General features: G+C 43.4%; 1 protein-coding gene across 1 annotated transcript in view; it reads right to left on the bottom strand.

Annotated features, from left to right (window-relative positions):
• The window catches only part of TMEM72 (transmembrane protein 72), a 33288-nt gene that overhangs the window by 9938 nt on the left and 5425 nt on the right, over positions 1-17925 (bottom strand). The window contains exon 2 of the mRNA XM_064269106.1: positions 621-687. Coding sequence (XP_064125176.1) covers positions 621-687 — 67 coding nt within the window. The remainder of the gene's footprint in view (positions 1-620; positions 688-17925) is intronic.

The raw sequence follows: 17925 nt of genomic DNA, 5'->3' as shown, positions 1-17925 counted from the left end.
GACCTGATTTCTTTCCTCTAAACAAGAGCTCAGTTAATGTTTACTCAATGAAGAAATGATCGAAGGAATGGATAGATGGATAGAGGAATAGAGTTGGATGAAATGGTTGAATGGATGGGTTGATATATAGATAAAAGAATATACATATGGATAGAAGGAATGGATGGATAAATTGATATATGAATGGGTGGGTGGATGGATGGATAAATGGATGAATAGGCAGATGGAAGGATAGATATAGGGATGAATTGATGGATGGGTGGGTGGACTGATGGATAAAAGAACAGATATATGGGTAAACAGATGGATGAGTAGGTGAATAAATGGATGGAAAAAAGGATGGATGGATGGATGGATGGATGGATGGATGGATGGATGGATGGGTGGGTGGGTGGGTGTGTGGGTGGTGGATGGAAGGATAACTGGCTGATTTAGAGATGGTTTAACTAAAGCCCTGGTCTGACCAGGGACCATCCTAGAAGGCCCCTCAACTCTTTCCATCTCTGTGATAGCATAGGATTAGTATGGGGAAAGGAGGCTCCTCTGGTCTGTTCTGAGCATACAGATGCAGGGTGAGTAGGAGCAGACAGGTGGGGAGGGCACACTGGGGTCATACTCACAGCAGATAGAAAGCCAGGCTTGTGAACTGACCCCGGAGGAAGGTCTCGGTGCCCACGCCGATCAGCACTAATGGGGAAGAGGAAAAGAGGAGTGTTCCCAGTTGTTCCTCGCCATAGCACCGCCTACCAAGTGTGCAAATTCACACTGGGGTGGGAAGTTCTGTTGAGGGCTCCTCAGGTGTGGAGTGAGCCTTCTCCTGGGGACCAAGAGTCAGAGCAGTCTTTTCGCATAGCACTGGGAGCTGTGGCTGGGAAGAAGCAGAACAGGGATCTTCTTAGATTGGTCTCTGGAAACCACAGGGAGAATCCTGGAGGTCTTAAAACCCAGAGCACAATGCCTGTCTTTCTCAGCACATGCTGGTCCTGCGGCTGCCCCTTAGTGCCACCAGATATCACCCACAGTGGCCAGGCCCCCACTCCTCTGCTCCGCACTGTCATCCTACCCATGTTTCTCACCTGTTGTGACTTCAAGGGCCCTCACCAACATGGCAGCCATTGCCAATGTGTGCTGAGTGTCTGGGCTTGAGGGTTTGCCCCCCCCCACCACCCCCTGTCCAGAACCCTATTCTTGCTTTGCCATATCTTTGTTTTCACTTGCTGATTTGGCAGCTGCATCAACACTCTTGGCTCATTGCTTTGGACAAGGTGCTGCATGCCACTTCTGTAAGGCCTTCTACAAGGCCCTGAATCCCACTTTTCTCTGAAATGCCACTCAGCCTCTTCCATTTCTGGGCAGTTGGTGTTCTCGCCCAAACATCCCACCTTCCCTTTGTCCTGGGCGAATTTTGTCTTGGATCCAGGCTTTGCAGACTTGCTTGCTCCTGATACTCGTTTCACAGGGCTTCTCTCAACCAGCTGCTGTTACGACCCTGTCCAGTCCCTGACACAGACATTCCAGAGACAGGCTGAGGACAGAGTCCAAGAAACACCCCTGGACCTTCCTCCAGGTTGGCACTGACCCCTAACCAGGCCTCTTTATGTCCCTAAGTAATTACATCCCCATGCATGATACCTGGCCAGTGCCATCTTTGGCTAGGTGTCTGTGGGTGGCCCTCTGTCCTTGCCACTCATGGCTTCCCTTCTTTTTCCTGGCAGAGACATTGCATGCGCTCCCTCTCCACCCTGAGTGTCCAGGGTCCTCTCTGCTCTCAGTGAGCAGCCCACCCATGCTGGCAGGGCCCTTTACCCACTGCTGAACTGCTGCCTTCTGAGAAGTAGGCCCTGTTCCCGACCTGTCACTTCAGGGAGGATTGTAGAAGTAGCCCAGGGAGAAGGGGGCAGAGAGCTTACATCCAGGAAGGGGACGGCATTTTCCCAGTGATGAAGGGTTCAATTGCTCCCTGTGCTTTAGGGGCGGAGCCTATCTTCCAACCTCTCCAGATTCTACCTGCTTTGCCAGTTCATGCTGGGGGATGGGCTGGTCATGCAGTGTTGACATAATTAAACAGCCCAAATTCACGGAGCACTTAATACCTATGCGCAGCGGTTACACACGCACCGTGACTCCTCACAGCAGCTCCTGACTCCGGGAGTCCTAATCTCCCCATTTTACAGAGGAGGAACTGAGGCTCAGAGCCTTTGTATAGTTCACTCAAGGAAGGTACTAGAAAGTAAAGGGCCTAGAGACCAGTTAACAGCTGAGCCACTCGATTTCTTTGAGTCTCAGTTACCTCATCATCATTACATAAGTGGTCACGAGGATTCAATACACTAATTGATGCCAGTAAATGTTCCATAAAATCAGTCTCTAATTTTGGTACACAGGTCCGGCCCAGCCTGGGGAAGGGGTATTCAACTCAGGGATGATGCTCACGGTTGTGTGAGCTGTGCTTTGCACTTCTCCTGGGCTGCATTCACGTTTGTAGCCTGAGTAGATTTGTGGAGTCCCTGGGTGGTGCAAATAGTTAAGGCACTTAGGTGCTAACCAAGACTTGGGAGGTTCGAGTCCACCCGGAGGTGGCCCAGAAGAAAAGCCTGGCAATCTACTTCCCCCAAATCAGCTATTGGAACCCTAAAGAGCACAGTTCTACTGACACACAGTGGGTCACATGAGTCTGCAACGACTTCAAGGCAGCCGGTTTTTTATGGCAGATGAGCAGCAGATGGCAGTAGAGGGTGTTGGGAATGCAGCCTCTTTCCTTGGTTTGCACCAGGTGGGCACCTAGACAGCTACTCTGATGCTTTTTTTTTTTTTCCCCTGGTCTGCTTTAGAGTGCAGCAAGGGTCAACAGTCAAAGGAACATGTGAGAAAGGCTCTAGAGGCAGCGCTGGATTTACAGTTAAAAAAACAAATCCAAATAACAATAAAACATGAGAGTGGGCTGGAATCCCAGGTCTGCCTGTTATCACCTGTGTGAGCCCGGGAAAGTACTTCACCCATCAGATTCAGTGTCCTCATCTGCAGAATGGGAATAACAATATACCTCACAGAGTTGTTGCTTGGGTTTTAGGAAATAGCAAAAATGAAGTGCATGGCTTTGTGTCTAATGGTAGGTGGTAAATAGACGTGAGCTCCTCCTGCTCCTAACTGGGCCCATGGCAGCTCTCACGGCCATCAGCTGGCACATTTGGCACCCAGGAGAGAGGAAGCACCCTCCCAAAACTACTCAACCAACCACACCCAGGGAACAGAGTGCTGCCCTTGGCTGAAGGAGAAGCACCAGGGGTGGGGGAGTGATGAGATCTGGGTGGAAGTCAGGAGAACAGACCCTCAGCTGGGATATCCTTAAAGAGACCCCTTTCTGATTCTTCTGGGGTGCTGTAAGGCCCTTTGACCCTGAGTCACCTGCTTTCTACTTGATCCTCCTGGTTCTGGGGCTCATCTCTCAGGGGCGGGTCATGCCAAGGCGAGGCAACTTTGACTGCCATGAAGTCCTTCCTCCTGCCCCCGCATCTGTCTCTCTGTGGTCCTGGCCTTCTGCCCAGGTCTGCATGCTCTGCATGGACGATGCTGGCCATCATGCAAGTGACTTGGGGCCAGGCCCATGCTGGGCTGAAGTCAGGCATGGGGCTCCTCTCTGGGTGTCTTTGGTCCAGTAGGAGCGATGGGGTGTGGACTGAGGAAAGCACATACATGGAAGACAGCATCCTGGGCTCTGGGGCCAGAGGAAGGAAGGGCCAACTCTGGGGACTGTCAGGAAAGACTTTATAAATAAGATTCAATCTAGGCATGCTAGATAGTCAGGTGGGAAATGGACATTGCACATGGAGAAGTCATAGCATACCAGAAAGGGGACTCTCCTGTGACAGCAAATTGTCTAGTCTGGAGCAGAGGGCACAAAGGGGGGCAACAGGTAGTGCAGTTGGATTGTGGGGTCCTTAAATACCAGATTCCACATGGTGGGCCAAGGGGGACCATGGAATCTTTTGAGGCAGGGGAGGAATATTTTAGAAAGTAGCATTTTAGAAAGTTCCCTGATCTCAGGCAGACTGGGTAAGAGGTTTTGGCAATATTTAGCTGAGACTTTGGGCAGCTGGGAGGTGGTGGTGAAGGGACAAGGCCCTGCTCCAGATGTTCCTGGTCTTGCCCACCCCCAGCACACTAGCAGCCACTAGGTCCTTTATTGGTCCTGGCTTGAGGTGGAGCTCTGGTTCCAGCCTCTGGTGGGGCTCGGATGGCCCCATCCACCTATCTGCATGGCCGGTGGGAAGTTTGGCACGTGGCATGAGAGGGACGGATTGGCTCTGGCCACTGGAGAAGCAAGCTTCCTGGGGCTCGGAGGAGAAAGGCATTCCCTGCCATTGGTGGGCTGGCTTTTTGACTCTTCCTGGGTAGCGAATGGTCACAAGTGGGCATCTGGGCTTAGGATGCTCTCTGGCTCTCCATGAGGACCTGCCACAGCCACATGCGGCAGTAGCCCACACGCACATCTTGTTTACTCTGTGAAACATTCTCAAGGGTGGGAGCTGCCAACTCCACGTTATTTATAGGAAACAGCAAGCCACTGGGAGGTGAAACACCTTGCTCAAAGCCACACAGGTAGTTAAGCATAGAGGGAGCCAAGGTCTAGCAGGTGTTGGGGAAGGACTCAGGCAAGATGTGCAGGCTGGGGAGGACATTTGCTGAGTGAGCACATGAAGGGTGTCAGTGGAGTGATGAGATCCATCTTGCCATTGGCAGCGGGGCAGTACTCTCTCCCAAGCCTGCTGCTAAGGGATTTCCTAAATGTCTGAATCAGAATGAGGCAGAAACTACCTCTTTGCTGCTTCAATGATCCCAAGCTGAGAGTCAGAGTGGAGCATGGAGACCTGTCCCTTTGCCCCAGGTGAGGGCTCTCTGCCTGTAAGAAATTCTCTTCTGAGTGTCAGAAGCTGTCACAGCCTGCATCTCCCCTGCCAGGACCACCTAAACCCAGTAACCCAAGCTTGCCCTGGTCAGAGTTCAATCTTCCCTCAGACAGTACACAGCCACATTCACGTGCTTCCTCTGTGCCAGGCCTCCACGGAGTGTGGGGGTATAAAAAAATCACGGGCTGACAGTCCCAGACCCAACACGCGGTGTGGAAATAGAGGCCACAGTGCTCTGGGCAGGACCCCCTCTGCCTGGGGACCCAGATGGCTGCACAGGGAGCAGCCTGACCCATGTCACTGAAGCTCTACCTCCACAGGGCTCTGGCTTAGTGTGCAGCAGTCCTCACCTGCAGCAGTAGCTCACAGTACAAACCTGGGCCCTTCCCTGAGGAGCTGACTGTGAGATAGAGGAGATGGACAAATGCTATACACATCCACAGAATCAGGAATTCATGACAGCAAAGTTTCAGTAAGGAAGAGTTGCACCCAAGCACTCCGTTGGCCACTAGGTGTGTTGTTCTTCCTGCTGTAGGTGGGGAAGGCTGAGTCTTACTACACTGTTTACGCTGTCATTAGTGGTGTTATGTTTTCTTCCTTTCATTCCTTCCCTGCTGTCCCCACCTCAACATTCCCAGTTACCCCTCACTCCAGCCCCACAGACCTGCATCACAAGCCTCCCAAAGCCCAGTCCACCAAGATCTTCTATCTCACCTCCGAACACAGGCCATGGGGACATGTCCTGGATCATGCCTTGTTAGGTGGCTCTTTGCCCTCCAGCATGAGCTGATGGACAGGGCCCTCGATCATCCCATCCCTTCTCCTAGGTCTCTGTTCCCTCCTGTCTGGGCGGGGTTGGCCTCAGGTCTTTTCACCCAAGCTCAGGGGAGCCACTTTCTTCTCTCACAGGCCCTGGCTTTCTTCTGAAGTTACCTTCCCAAGCTATTTGTTCCACTTCCCAAGCTATTTGGCTTTAGCCACCTCTGAGCATCTTCTTAGAATTCTGAAGACTGGGTCCCTGAGTGTGGGTGGATGAAAGTTATAAATGTGCTGTGTTGTCGCAGAAGTAACATGAGGCTTGAACTAGAAAACCTGAGTCCTGTCTCTCTGTTAAGTCATAAACTCTCTGACCTGCTTCCTTTTCTGGAAAATGAGGGTAATAAAGACACGCGTCAAAGGGTGGCTCTGAGCATTCTCTCAGCAAATTACAGAGTGCTGTGCAAACCTAGACGATTGCTAATCATTAGGAGAGGCAGGCTGTTCCCATCAATGCTGTCCAGGGGGAGAAGAAAGTATACTCTCATCCTTTCCTTCCATTAACCCACACTTTTGTTGTGGCTAAAGAGCTCTTCTCTATGCATCAGCATTGCTTATCGATTTCTCTGTCTCTGGTTCCATCCCTAGGCAGAATATAAGTGGTCCAAAGCCTCAGCTGATTTCCCTGTCTCTGGCCCCATCCCTAGGCCAAATATAAGTGGTCCAAATCCTCAGTCGATTTCCCTGTCTCAGATCCTATCCCTAGGAAGAATACAAGTGGTCCAAAGCCTCAGCTGATTTCCCTGTCTCTGGCGCCATCCCTAGGCCAAATATAAGTGGTCCAAAGCCTCAGTCAATTTCCCTGTCTCTGGTCCCATCCCTAGGCAGAATATAAGTGGTCCAAAGCCTTAGCCATCTGTACATTTCTTTGTAAGGGCCTCTGTGTACATGCTAGGGACTCTAAAGGGCACAGGAGAGGGCCAAAATCTGTCTACGGTGCTGACTGCTGAAGGGACAACCCCCTTGTGGTTTCAGGACTCATGCTGTATTTACTTCAATGATTGACTTTAGCGCTGACTATTGCTTGTCTGGTTCCGACATCATTACTGGGTTGAGTTTTGACACCTGTCTTGAATTCAGTGCAGGCCCCTCGGTGACAATGTGGGGACACTACACAAAGGTTTTGCTTGGGGACACACTAACTAGCTTTTCACGCCAGTCAGTAATCTTGGCCCTGGATGTCTTGGGAGTCAAGTGAGAATTTCATACTCACTGTTACTGAGGGCTCTTTATCCTCAAATATGCCCTACTGGTCTTGGAGTCTTCAAGAACACTTTAGTTGAGGATGCATCAGGTTTATGACAATGGTTAGGAATGGTTTACGAGAAGTAGCCACAGCTGGCTGTAGAGGTGAAGCTAAATTTTCACCATTTCTAAGAATATGGAGATGCCGGAACCAGTTGCTGAGTCTACTGAGAAGATAATGTAGCAGTAGCAGGCTCCTGTAACTTAGGGGAGTTTTGGCGGATTCCAAGCATGGCAGAGAGGTTTGCCTGTCTGTTGAGAGCAGTTCAGCTGATACAGGGAAGCCAGAGCTCAGAGACACTGTGAGAAAAGGCCCAGATTCTATAGTAAAAAGTGTGAACGTTCAGTTGAAGAGAGCTTAGAGTATAGTGCTGCAGTCAGAACCTCGAAAGCCTGGGAGAATTTCCCAAAGATGTTCCAGTCCACCCATTCTCTACTAGATTCTCTAACATGAGCTAGAGATTAAAATGGACCAGTCAAGGGGTCTCTTTTGTTTTGGCCTGTGGAATTCTCCTGTGGTAGATTGCAACAATGCCCCCAAGCCCACACCCCCCTTTTTTTATGTGACTATGCAATCACTAAGTCACTACGGTGAAATCTATTTCTACATCCCTTGAATCTGGGTTAGCAATGTGACTATATTTGGCCAATGGAATATTATCAGACATGATACAAGAACAGATATGAAATGGGCTCACACTGGGCCTGCTCCATTGTGCCTCTGCTATTGACATGAGTATATGCCCAGGCTATCCTGCTGGACCAAGAGACACACAGAGCAGAGCAGTCCTCTTATCATTCCAGCCGAGGGCAGCCTAGATAAGTCAATGGCTGGTTCAACTAAACTTGGCAGAGCTGCCTAGCTGATTGTCTTAGGCATGTGAGCAATCAAAACTTACTGGTGTATGCCACTAAGTTTTTCCAGGTGTGACACAGCATCATTTTGGCAATAGATAACTGTTACACCTACTTTCGAAAGCAGACTTATTGTAATATAATGGATATATAAGACTGCATAATTAAGGTGTACAATTTCCTAAGTATTGATCTATCTATATAAATGTAAACCATCACTACAATCAAGATAATAAACATATATCACCTCGAAATTTTCCTCATACCTTTGTAACCCTACTCTTCCTCTCCTCTCCCTGTTCCCACACAGCCGCTGATCTGTTTTCTGTTTCTATGGATTAGTTTGCATTTTCTTAAAGTTATATAAATAGGATCATACAGTATGTACACTTTTTTGGCTGTCCACATTCATTTGGCACAATTATTTTGTAATTTGTCTAAGTTATAGCATGTATTAATAATCCATTCCTTTCTATTGCTGAATAGTATTCCATTGTATGGATGGATATACTGCAGTTTGTTTATAATTCATCTTTTTATAAACAAGTGGGTTGATTCCAGATTTTTGCCATTACAAACAAAACTGCTATGAACATTCGTGTACAACGTCTTTTTTTGACATATGTTCTCTTTTCGCTTGGGCAAACACATAGGAATGGAATATCTGGATTATATGGTAGGCATATGTACCATTTTACATTCCCACTAGCAGTGTATGAGAGTTCCAGCTTCTCCACATCCACGCCAACAGTTGGTCTGATGAGTCTTTTTATTTTTTAGCTGTTCTAATAGGCATATAGCGATGTCTCATTGTGATTTTAACTTGCATTTCCCTCGTAAGTAGTTATGTTGAGCATCTTTCCCTGTTTATCTGTCGTTCATATCTATTTGTTCAAATCTTTTACCTTAAAAAATTAAGTTGGGTTGTTTGTATTGTTTGTGTTGTGTTTTGAGAGTTTTTAATGTATTCTGGTTATAAATTCTTTACGAGATATATGATTTGCAGGTATTTTCTCCAAGTCTGTGGTTTGTCTTTCATGCTCTTAACCGTGTATTTAGAATAGCAAAGTTTTTAATTCTGATGAGTCCAATTTATGAATTTGTTCTTTTATAGATCGTGCTTTTGGTGTTGTATCTAAGAAATTTTTGCATAACCCCATCATTGGAGTTTTCTCCAATGGTCTAGAAGCTTGAAGTTTTAGGTTTTACATTTAGGCCCATGATCCATTTTAAGTAAATTTTTCTGTACAGTGAGATGTATAGATTGAAGTTAATTTTTTGGCATGTGGATATTCAATTGAACCAGTACCATTTGTTTGAAAAACTATCCTTTCTCCACTAAATTGTCTTTGTAACTTTGTAAAAACTCAGCTGTCCATATATATATGTGGGTCTATTTCTGGGCTCCCTATTCTATCAATAGACATCGATCTATTTGTCTTTCTTTGTGTAAGTACTGTACTCTATCAATTTTTGTAGCATTATAAGTCTTGAAACAGGTCATGTTAATTCTCACAGTTGAAAAACAAGGCAACATATGACCCATGAGGTTAGAAAGCAAGGAAGGAGGTAGACTGCAAAAGCCTTTTACATTGGGTAACATTTTCCTTCATATTTTGAGTTTGAGTCATTAAGACCAGCCTATAGGAACCTTGTTATCTTCAGTGGATGTAGTGATCAAAGCACATGGATAATAATAATTACATTCTCTATTTTGATGGACCGGCAGTCTTTCAAGATTGTCCTTGGTTCTTTTCTCTTTTAACTTTGCTCTTTCTTTTGCAAAGTTGTTTTGGTTATTTTAGGGTCTTTGAATTTCCACTTGAATTTTAGAAGCAGCCTGTCAATTTTTAAAAAAACAAACAAACAAACAACAGCAAACAAACCAGCAGGGATTTTGATTGGAATTGCATTGAATCTATAGGCAGTTTGGGCAGAACTGACATCTTAACAGTATTCTTTCGACCCAAGAACAATATATATCTTTCTATTTATTCAGCTCCTCTTTACATATATATATATCAGCAATATTTTTTAGTTTTCTCAGGATACAGGTCTTTCACATCTTTTGTTAGACTTATCCCTAATACCTTTGTATCCCTAATGCTGTTGTACATGGTATATTTTAAAATTTCATTTTCCAATTGTCTATTGCTAGTACATACAAATACAATTGATTTTTGCACTTTGGTCTTGTCTCCTGCAGCCTTGCTAAACTCCTTATTAGCTTTTCTTTCTTTCTTTTTTTTTTTTTCGTGTAGATTTCATTAGATATCCTACAGATGATAATGCCATCTGTGAATAAAGAGTTTTATTTCTTCCTTGCCAATCTGTACAGCTTTTATTTCTCTTCATGCTTTATTGCATTAATTAGAACCCCCAATGCAATGTTGACTAGAAACGGATGTCCTTGTCTCATACCCAGTCTTTGGGGAAAAACACTCAGTAATTTACTATTAAGTAGCTCTGTGTTTTTTTTTTGTAGATGCCTTTTATTTTTTTTATTTGATTGAGGTAGTTTCCTTCCATTACTAGTTGAAAATTTGTATCATGAAAGAATATTGGAGTTTGTCAAATGCTTTTCTGCATTTTCACCACCCATCTGTCAGTTCGTCACACTGTGGAAGCTTGTGTGTCGCTATGATGCTGGAAGCTATTCCATCAGTATTTCAAATACCAGTAGGGTCACCCATGGACAGTTTCAGCAAAGTTTCCAGACTAAAACATACTAGGAAGGAAGGTCTGGAGATCTACTTCCAAAATTTAGCCAGTGAAAACGCAACGGATTTTTCCACATGTGGAAATCCAGTTTTCTCAACACCATTTATTGAAGGGATTCTTCTTTCCCCGTTGAATGGATTTAGCACCCTTGTCAAAAATCAGTTGACCATAGATGTGTGGGTTTATTTCTGGACTCTCAATTCTATTCCATAGGTCTATGTGTCTATTATTATGCCATTACCAGGTTGTTTGATGCCTATAGCTACATAATATGTTTTAAAATCAGGAAGCATGAGTCTTCCTACTTTGTTCTCTTTCAACATTGCTTTATCTATTTGGGGCCTCTTGCCATTCCACATAAAGTTGAGGAGATCCTGATCAAAAGGTGGAAAATGCAGAAAATGCAGAAATTCTCATGGACTCCAGACTTTCTCTAGTCATGGGGACTAGATGAACCCCTGAAACGATTGCCCTGAGATAATCTTTAAAAGTTAAACCAACATATCCCCTGAAGTCTTCTTAAAATCAAACAATAGTTTACCTTAACTAGTTAAAAATGTCTGCTTTGAGCATAATGCTCTCTTATGTTGTTGCTGTTAGGCGCCGTTGAGTTGATTCTGACTCATAGCAACCCTATGCACAACAGAACGGGACACTGCCCGGTCCTGTGCCACCCTCACAATTGTTCTTATGCTTGTGACCATTGTTGCAGCCACTGTGTCAATGCTCTTAAAATGCTCTTTGAAGAACTACCTACATGGGCTCAAAGTGGCAACAGCAACTCGAAGGATTAGATAGGAACCTTAGGGGGCAGTTTATATTAATGGAAGAAGAACAACTCAGAAAAGGAGGGTAAGAATGGTTGCACAACTTGAAGAATGTAGTCAATGTCGCTGAATTGTACATGTAGAAACAGTTGAATTGGCGTATGTTTTGCTGAGTGTAATCTCAAAAACAAAAACAAACAAAAAACCAATGGATCACAACAGAAGTGTTACTCACTTGCTTCGGACATGTTATCAGGAGGAGGACATCATGTTTGCTGAAGTAAAGGGCCAGAAAAGGTGAAGAAGACCCTCTATGAGATGTATTGGGACTACAGTCTCAATAATGGACTTGAGTACGCTGACGATTGTGAGGATGATGCAGGACTGGGCCACGTTTTGCTCTGTTGTACATAAGGTCATCGTGAGCCAGGGTTGACTCAATAGCAGCTATCTCTCTATCTTTTCTGAAGTTATTGAGATGATAATATGGTTTTTCTTTTTTTTTGGTTAATATGGTGAATTACATTGATTTTTGGATATTAAACACCTTGCATTCTTGGGATAAACTCCACTTGGCTATGATATATTATTCTTAATATATATTTTTTTATTGCATAAATTTTGCTTAGAATTTTTGCCCATATGTTCATAAAGGATATTAGTTTATAGTTTTCTTGTAATGTCTTTGTCTAGTTTTGGTATCAGGGTAATGCTAGCCTTATAGAATACTTGAGTCCCTCCTTTTCAAGTTTCTGGAATAGTTTTTGTAGAATAAAAGAGGAATAGGCATAGATTATTGCTTAAGTGTTGGTAGAATTCACCTGTGAACCATCTGGGCTGATATGTCCACTTTCTTGGTAATTTTACCAGTTTACATGGAGGGACTCTATAGGCCTACACAATTTATTGGTACTATTGAGAATATCATCTCCCATTTAGAATAGTGAGGGATTATGAGGATCCGCAGGAGAAATTTCTTATAGGTCTTAATTCAGGAATACTTGAAGGTTTTGCTCCTTATTCTTTCTCTGTGTTCAAAGAGACTGTGGTAACTTTTCTAGTGTCGAAAAATAATGACCACGGCTCTACGAAGGGTTCTCTTTGTCTATGCCAAACATATCAGCTGATCTTTACCCGATCTATAGCACAATTTCCTGGGTTCCTTCTCCCCAACATTGGCCACTTGTACCTGACTACACTTCTTTTTGTTCATATCCTTCTTTGTTGTTGTTGTCATATGCCGTCGAGTCATTTCTGACTCATAGTGACCCCATGTACAACAGAATGAAACGCTACCTGGTCCTGCACCATACTCACAATTGTTGCTATGCTTGAGCCCAACACTGCAGCCATAGTATCAATCCATCTTGTTGAGGGTCTTTCTCTTTTTTGCTGACCTATTTTACCAAGCATGATGTTCTTCTCCAGGGACAGATTCCTCCTGATAACAAGTTCAAAGTGTGTGAGATGTAGTCTCGCTATCTTTGCTTCTAAGGAGCATTCTGGTTGTACTTCTTCCAAGACAGATTTGTTCATTCTTTTGGTAGTCCATAGTATATTCAAAATTCTTAGCCAACACCACAATTCAAAGGCATCAATTCTTTTTCAGTCTTCCTTATCCATTGTCCAGCTTTCACAGGCATATAAGGAGATTGAAAATACCATGGCTAGAGTCAGGCACACCTTAGCCCTCAAGGTGATATCTTTGCTTTTCAACACTTTAAAGAGGTCTTTTGCAGTTGATTTGCCCAAAGAAATTCATCTTTTTATTTCTTGACTGCTGCTTTCACGGGTGTTGATTGTGGATCCAAGTAAAATGAAATCCTTAAGAGCCTCAACATTTTCTCCATTTATCATGATATTGCTTATTCATCCGGTTGTGAGGATTTTTGTTTTCTTTATGCTGAGGTGTAATCCATACTGAAGTCTGTAGTCTTTGATCTTCAGCAATGAGTGCTTCAAGTTCTCTTCACTTTCAGCAAGCAATGTTGTGTCATCTGAATAAAGCAGGTTGTTAATGAGCCTTCCTCCAATCCTGATGCCCTGTTCTTCTTCATATAGTCCATTCATAAGGTTTTATCTGGCTAATTCTTTTCAGAAGTAGACCACCAACTCTTTCTTCCTAGTCTGTCTCAGTCTGTAAGCTCAGCTGAAACATGTCCACCTTGGGTGACCTTGCTGGTATTTGAATACTGATGGCACAGCTTCCAGCCTCACAACTATACACAAGCCCCCACAGTACGACAAACTGACAAACACTTGGGGATATTCTTCTTTAGAGGATTGAAAAGAGCCAAAGACACTCTTGAAAGACTGCTAGCCCATCAAACTTGAGAACATGGCTACTATTTTCCTTGTGGTTTGATCACTGCAGCCACTGTAGAAATGTCAGGTTTCTGTAGGCTGTTCTTAATTACCCAAGCTCAAAATCAAGGGAAATTGTCATCCAGTGTGAGGATTTTCACAGCCCAACTCCTCCTTTGCTTTCTAGCCTCATGGGACGTGTGTTGCCTTGATCCGTTCCTTTGACCTTCCCATCTTTTTCCATTTCTCAAGGACAGCCTATCCCTTACACTTGTGCTGTGTCTGTGCCCTGTATATTCCTCCAAAATTAACTAAAACTAATTGTTTATCATTCCTGGGTGGTGCAAATGGTTAATATATTTGGCTGCTAACCAAAAAGTTAGAGGTTCAAGTCTACGCAGAGGCACTTTGGAAAAAAAGCCTGGTAATCTTCTAAAAATCAGCTATTAAAAATTCTGTGGAGCACAGTTCTACTCTGATGCACATGGGATCACCATGAACCGAAACTGCCTTGATGGCAACTGGCAGCGGTAATTGATTATCTATGTTCCAATCAGTTTTCTGCTTTAGTTGTTGTTTCATTGGATCCTCACAACCCCAGAGAGCTGATACAATTGTCATCCTCATTTCACAGATGAGAAAAGTGAAGTTAAAAGAGGTTAGATGATTTGCCCAAGGTCAAACACTTCTTAAGTGGTAGAAACAGGACACAAACCCAGATCTGTTGACCTATTGCCTCAAACCCTACAATTCAGTGCTTAGAGCTGTGACGTAGATTTATTAGCTTGTCTGCTTGTCAGACTGTGTCCCCCTCTACAGCAGAGGTCATGCCATCCTAACCTATGTGTCTACATTGCACCAAGTATGAGGTCAGCAAATGTTAGCCAAATAAATGAACCGTAACTGGAGTTCCAGATTTCTTGTTCTAAACCTAAGAAGGAGGAAATAGGCACAAAGAAGTAAAGAAAAAAAAATGTTTGAACAAAATCATATTATCTTTCAGTGGTAGGAGGGTAGAACAGAGGAAAGCATATTCAGTTTACTCAGTGGGACAACTGGACGCATTGGAAAAGGATACCAGTCAGCATTAACTTGGAAGATCTGAAAACACAATTCAGTCTTGCATGGGTAATAAACCCACCTGCATATGTGTTGGAGTACATGATATTTTCTTGAATGGTAGGAAGTGGTCACGGGGATATACATGTAACAGGAGTGGAAATTAGCATGGAAGGCCCAAGGTGGTTGCTTCGGAAGCATAAGTTTTTTTTGAAGGCCTTTAACAGAGCTAAGGTCAAACTATGCATTTGTTGTACTCTTTAAAAAATAATGAGAACCCCTGGGTTTTAAACACTTTTTTGTTCCTAGTCTATATTAAGAAGCCAAGTCTCCATTTGGAATGAAGTATAGCAAGGAATGGGGTCATTGGGAATGTGACACTATCCTTTATGTATGTTGTTGTTGTTGCTAGGCGCCGTTGAGTCAGTTTTGAACTCATAGCAGCACTGTGTACAGCAGAACGAAACACTGCCCGGTCCTGCACCACCCTCACAATCATTGCTAGGTTTGAGCCCGTTATTGCAGCCGCTGTGTCAATCCCTCTCTTTGAGAGTCTTCCTCTTTTTCACTGACCCTCTACCAAGCATGAGTCTTTCTCCAGGAACTGGTCCCTCCTGATAACATGTCCAAAATATGTGAGATAAAGTCTCACCATCCTTGCCTCTAAGGAGCATTCTGACTGTACTTCTTCCAAGACAGATTTGTTCATTCTTCTGGCAGCTCCTGGTATATTCAATATTCTTTGCCAATACCATAATTCAAACGCATCAATTCGTTTTAGGTCTTCTTTATTCTTGTCCAGCTTTTGCATGCATATGAGGTAACTGAAAACACCATCGCATGGGTCAGGCACAACTTAGTCCTCAAAGTGATATCTTTGCTTTTTAAAACTTGAAAGAGGCCTTTTGCAGCAGATTTGCCCAAAGCAACACTTTGTTTGATTCTTGGCTGCTGCTTCCATGGGTGTTGATAGTGGATCCAAGTAAAAATGAAATACTCAACAACTTCAATATTTTCTCCATTTATCATGATGTTGCTTATTGGTTCAGTTGTAAGCATTTTTGTTTTCTTTATGCTGAGATGTAATCCATACTGATGGCTGTGGTCTTTGATCTTCATCAGTAAGTGCTTCAAGTCCCTTTTACTTTCAGCAAGCAAGGTTGTGTCATCTGCATGACACAGGTTGTTAATGAGTCTTCCTCCAATCTTGATGCCCAGTTCTTTTTCATATAGTCCAGCTTCTCAGATTATTTTCTCAGCATACTGACTGAATAAGTATGGTGAAAAGAGAAAACCCTGACACACATCTTTCCTGATTTTAAACCATGCAGTATCCCCTTGTTCTGTTCAAATGACTGCCTCTTGGCCTGTGTATAGATTCCTCATGAGCATAATTAAGTGTTCTGGAATTTCCATTCTTCACAATGTTATCCATAATTTGTCTTGATCCACACAGTTGAATGTCTATGCATCGTCAATAAAACACAGGTAAACATATTTCCGGTATTCTCTGCTTTCAGCCAAGATTCATCTGACATCAGCAATGATATCCCTAGTTCCATGTTCTCTTCTGAATCTGGCTTGAATTTCTGGCTGGTCCCTGTCAATGTATTGCTGCAACCATTTTTTAATTATCGTCAGCAAAATTTTACTTGCATGTGATTTTAATGATATTGTTTGATAATTTCCATATTCTGCTGGATCACCTTTCTTTGGAATGGGTACAAATGTGGATCTCTTCTAGTTAGTCGGTTAGGTAGCTGTCTTCAAACTTCTTGGCATAGATGAGTGAGTGCTTCCAGCGCTGCATCCATCTGTTGAAACATCTCAGTCCGTATTCCGTCAATTCCTGGAGCCTTGTTTTACGCCACTGCCTTCCGCACAACTTGGAGTTCTTCCTTTAATTCCCTCAGTTCTTGGTCATATGCTACCTACTAAAATGGTTGAATGTCGAACAATTTTTTGGTACAGTGACTCTGTGTATTCCTTCCATCTTCTTTTGATGCTTCCTGCATCATTTAATGTTTTCCCCGTAGAATTCTTCAGTATTGCAACACAAAGCTTGAATTTTTTCCTCAGTTTTCAGCTTGAGAAATGCTGAGTATATTCTTCCCTTTTGGTTTTCTAACTCCAGGTCTTTGCAGATTTCATTACAATACTTTACTTTGTTTTCTTTAGCCCTCTGACATCTTCTGTTCAGCACTTTTACTTCATCATTTGATCCTTTTGTTTTAGCTACTCCATGTTCAAGAGCAAGTTTCAGTCTCTCCTGGCATCCATTTCGGTCTTTTGTTTCTTTCCTGTTTTTTTAATCACCTTTTACTTTCTTCGTGTATGACATCCTTGATGTCATCCCACAACTTGTCTGGTCTTCATTCATTAGTGTTCTATGTGTCAACTCTCTTCTTGAGATGGCCTGTAAATTCAGGTGGAATATACTCAAGGTCATGCTTTGGCTCTTATGACCTTGTTCTAATTTTCTTCAGCTTCAACTTGAACTTGCATATGAGCAATTGATGGTCTGTTCCGCAGTTGGACTCTGGCCTTGTTCAGACTGATACTGAGTTTCTGCATCATCTCTTTCCACAGATGTAGTAGATTTGATTCCTGTGTGTTCTACCCGTTGAGGTCCACGTGTATAGTCACTGTTTCTGTTGTTGAAAAAAAGTATTTGCAATGAATAAGTAGTTGGTCTTGCAAAATTCTATCAGGCAATCTCTGGTGTTGTTTCTATTTTTCAACTACCGATTCTTTTTCCTTGTTTCCAACTTTCACATTCCAATCATCAGTAACTATCAATGCATCTTGACTGTAAGTTTGATCAACTTCAGACTGCAGAAATTGGTAAAAATCTTCAATTAATTTATCTTTGGCATTAGTGATTTGGTGTATAAATTTGAATAACAGTCTTACTAACTGGTCTTCCTTGTAGGTGTGTGAGTACTATCCAATCACTGACAGCATTGTACTTCAGGACATATGCTGAAATGTTCTTTTTGACAATGAATGCTACACCATTCTTCTTCAGTTTGTCATTCCCAGCATAGGAGACCATATGATTGTCCAATTCAAAATGGCCAACACCAGTCCATTTCAGTTCACCAATGCCTAGGATATCAATCTTAATGCATTACATTTCATTTTTGGTAACTTCCAATTTTCCCTCATACATTAATCATACTTTGTACATTCCACATTCCAATTATTAATGGATGCTTGCAGCTGTCTCTTGTCACTTTGAGTTGTGCCAC

The sequence above is a fragment of the Loxodonta africana genome, chromosome 16 (genome assembly GCF_030014295.1).
Source record: "Loxodonta africana isolate mLoxAfr1 chromosome 16, mLoxAfr1.hap2, whole genome shotgun sequence".
NCBI lineage: Eukaryota > Metazoa > Chordata > Mammalia > Proboscidea > Elephantidae > Loxodonta > Loxodonta africana.
This window is presented reverse-complemented; position numbering and strand designations above follow the sequence as displayed.